Source organism: Tamandua tetradactyla, chromosome 11, assembly GCF_023851605.1.
Source record: "Tamandua tetradactyla isolate mTamTet1 chromosome 11, mTamTet1.pri, whole genome shotgun sequence".
In the NCBI taxonomy this organism is placed as follows: domain Eukaryota; kingdom Metazoa; phylum Chordata; class Mammalia; order Pilosa; family Myrmecophagidae; genus Tamandua; species Tamandua tetradactyla.
In genome coordinates, this window is record NC_135337.1 from 102,647,658 (window position 1) to 102,648,984 (window position 1,327).

Consider the following 1,327-nt stretch of genomic DNA (forward strand, 5'->3'; position numbering starts at 1 on the left):
CCTGGGAGGGATTTTCCTTCTTCATCTCTAAAGGTTGCTGGATCATGGACTCTGTGCTTCTTATGGCTGCATTGATCATTTGGAGTACACATCAAAAATTTTGAGGGATGCATCATCTGCCAAGGTAGTGACAGTACTATGGCAGCTAGGACCAGTGGTGGAGAAAAGCAAAATTCTGAATGAGACTTCTGAAATTCCCCTAGAAACAAGAACATAATCTCCTCAGCCCTCAGTGTTGAGACATTGTATTTGAGACCCCCCCAACCCATACGGCTATATGAATGGCTACATTTGTACAAATGATGAAGAAGCAGTATTCCAAACAGTCACATCTAAATACATCATCTTCTACAACAGTCACTTAGCAGTATCTCATGCCTGCTGGGACATGACTGAGGAATGTGTGGTCAATGTCATCACTATACGTAAAAGGCTGAGGCTCACTTCAGGATTGACACAAAGACCAACTCAGGCATGGACAGACTCTTTCCCAAGGCAGATGATGAGTCTGGGTGGAGAGAACACCTGTGGAGACCACCTACCTAGGATCAGCAATCTCTAGTGGTATAGATCACAGGTTGATTTTTTATTTGCTCTATGGCCTAAGAGCTCAATGGACAGACCAGAAAATTAGTCAAATTGGCAAATGTTATCTATGTCTCTAAGAATTAAGATTAACAGAATAAGAGGAAGAGAAATGTCAATATCCTCAATAGATCTTACCTTGTTTTAGGAGGAAGCTGATATTTACTCCAAATCTGATTCTAAGTAGTGAGGAATCTCCATATAAAATTCAGACTCTAATGTAATGAGTCAATATATGTCTCATACATGAAAATGCATTGTATTTTTCATGTAATTTAGAAAGAATTAGAACTTTGATACCACCTTTGTGATACTATTACATTTTCTTATAAAAAAATTTGTCTCTAAGGTTAATTACTTATTTTCTTTATATATATCTTTGACTTCATTTGGGGTTTTGTGCATTGAGATATACAATTTTACTAATTTGAATGACCATACAAAGTTAATTATTTCCTAATATTATATGCTGACAATATTGGAAAACAATTGCATTTTGTATACTTGTTTGATAACTTGACATTTTACTTTTATATTACAGGTCATTCCAAGGCTGCAAACAAGCTGTCAGCAAGGGTTGCAGTCATATCAAGACCAGAGCAGTGGAGAATATTTTTCCAATATCACATGTCTATTATCGTGATTCAGTTTCTCATGGGATATTGGGCAGAGGATTCCCACATTTTCACCAGGGGTAGGAAATACCTCATAGCACCTGGCTTCCATCTGAGCACACAAACAG

General features: G+C 37.5%; 1 protein-coding gene across 1 annotated transcript in view; it reads left to right on the top strand.

The window, feature by feature from the left end:
* The first annotated feature begins 277 nt into the window (after nucleotides 1-277).
* The window catches only part of LOC143649340 (vomeronasal type-2 receptor 116-like), a 9,043-nt gene continuing 7,993 nt past the window's right edge, over nucleotides 278-1,327 (top strand). The window contains 2 exon segments of the mRNA XM_077119440.1: nucleotides 278-425; nucleotides 1,127-1,279. Of these exon segments, the coding sequence (XP_076975555.1) occupies nucleotides 278-425; nucleotides 1,127-1,279 (301 nt within the window).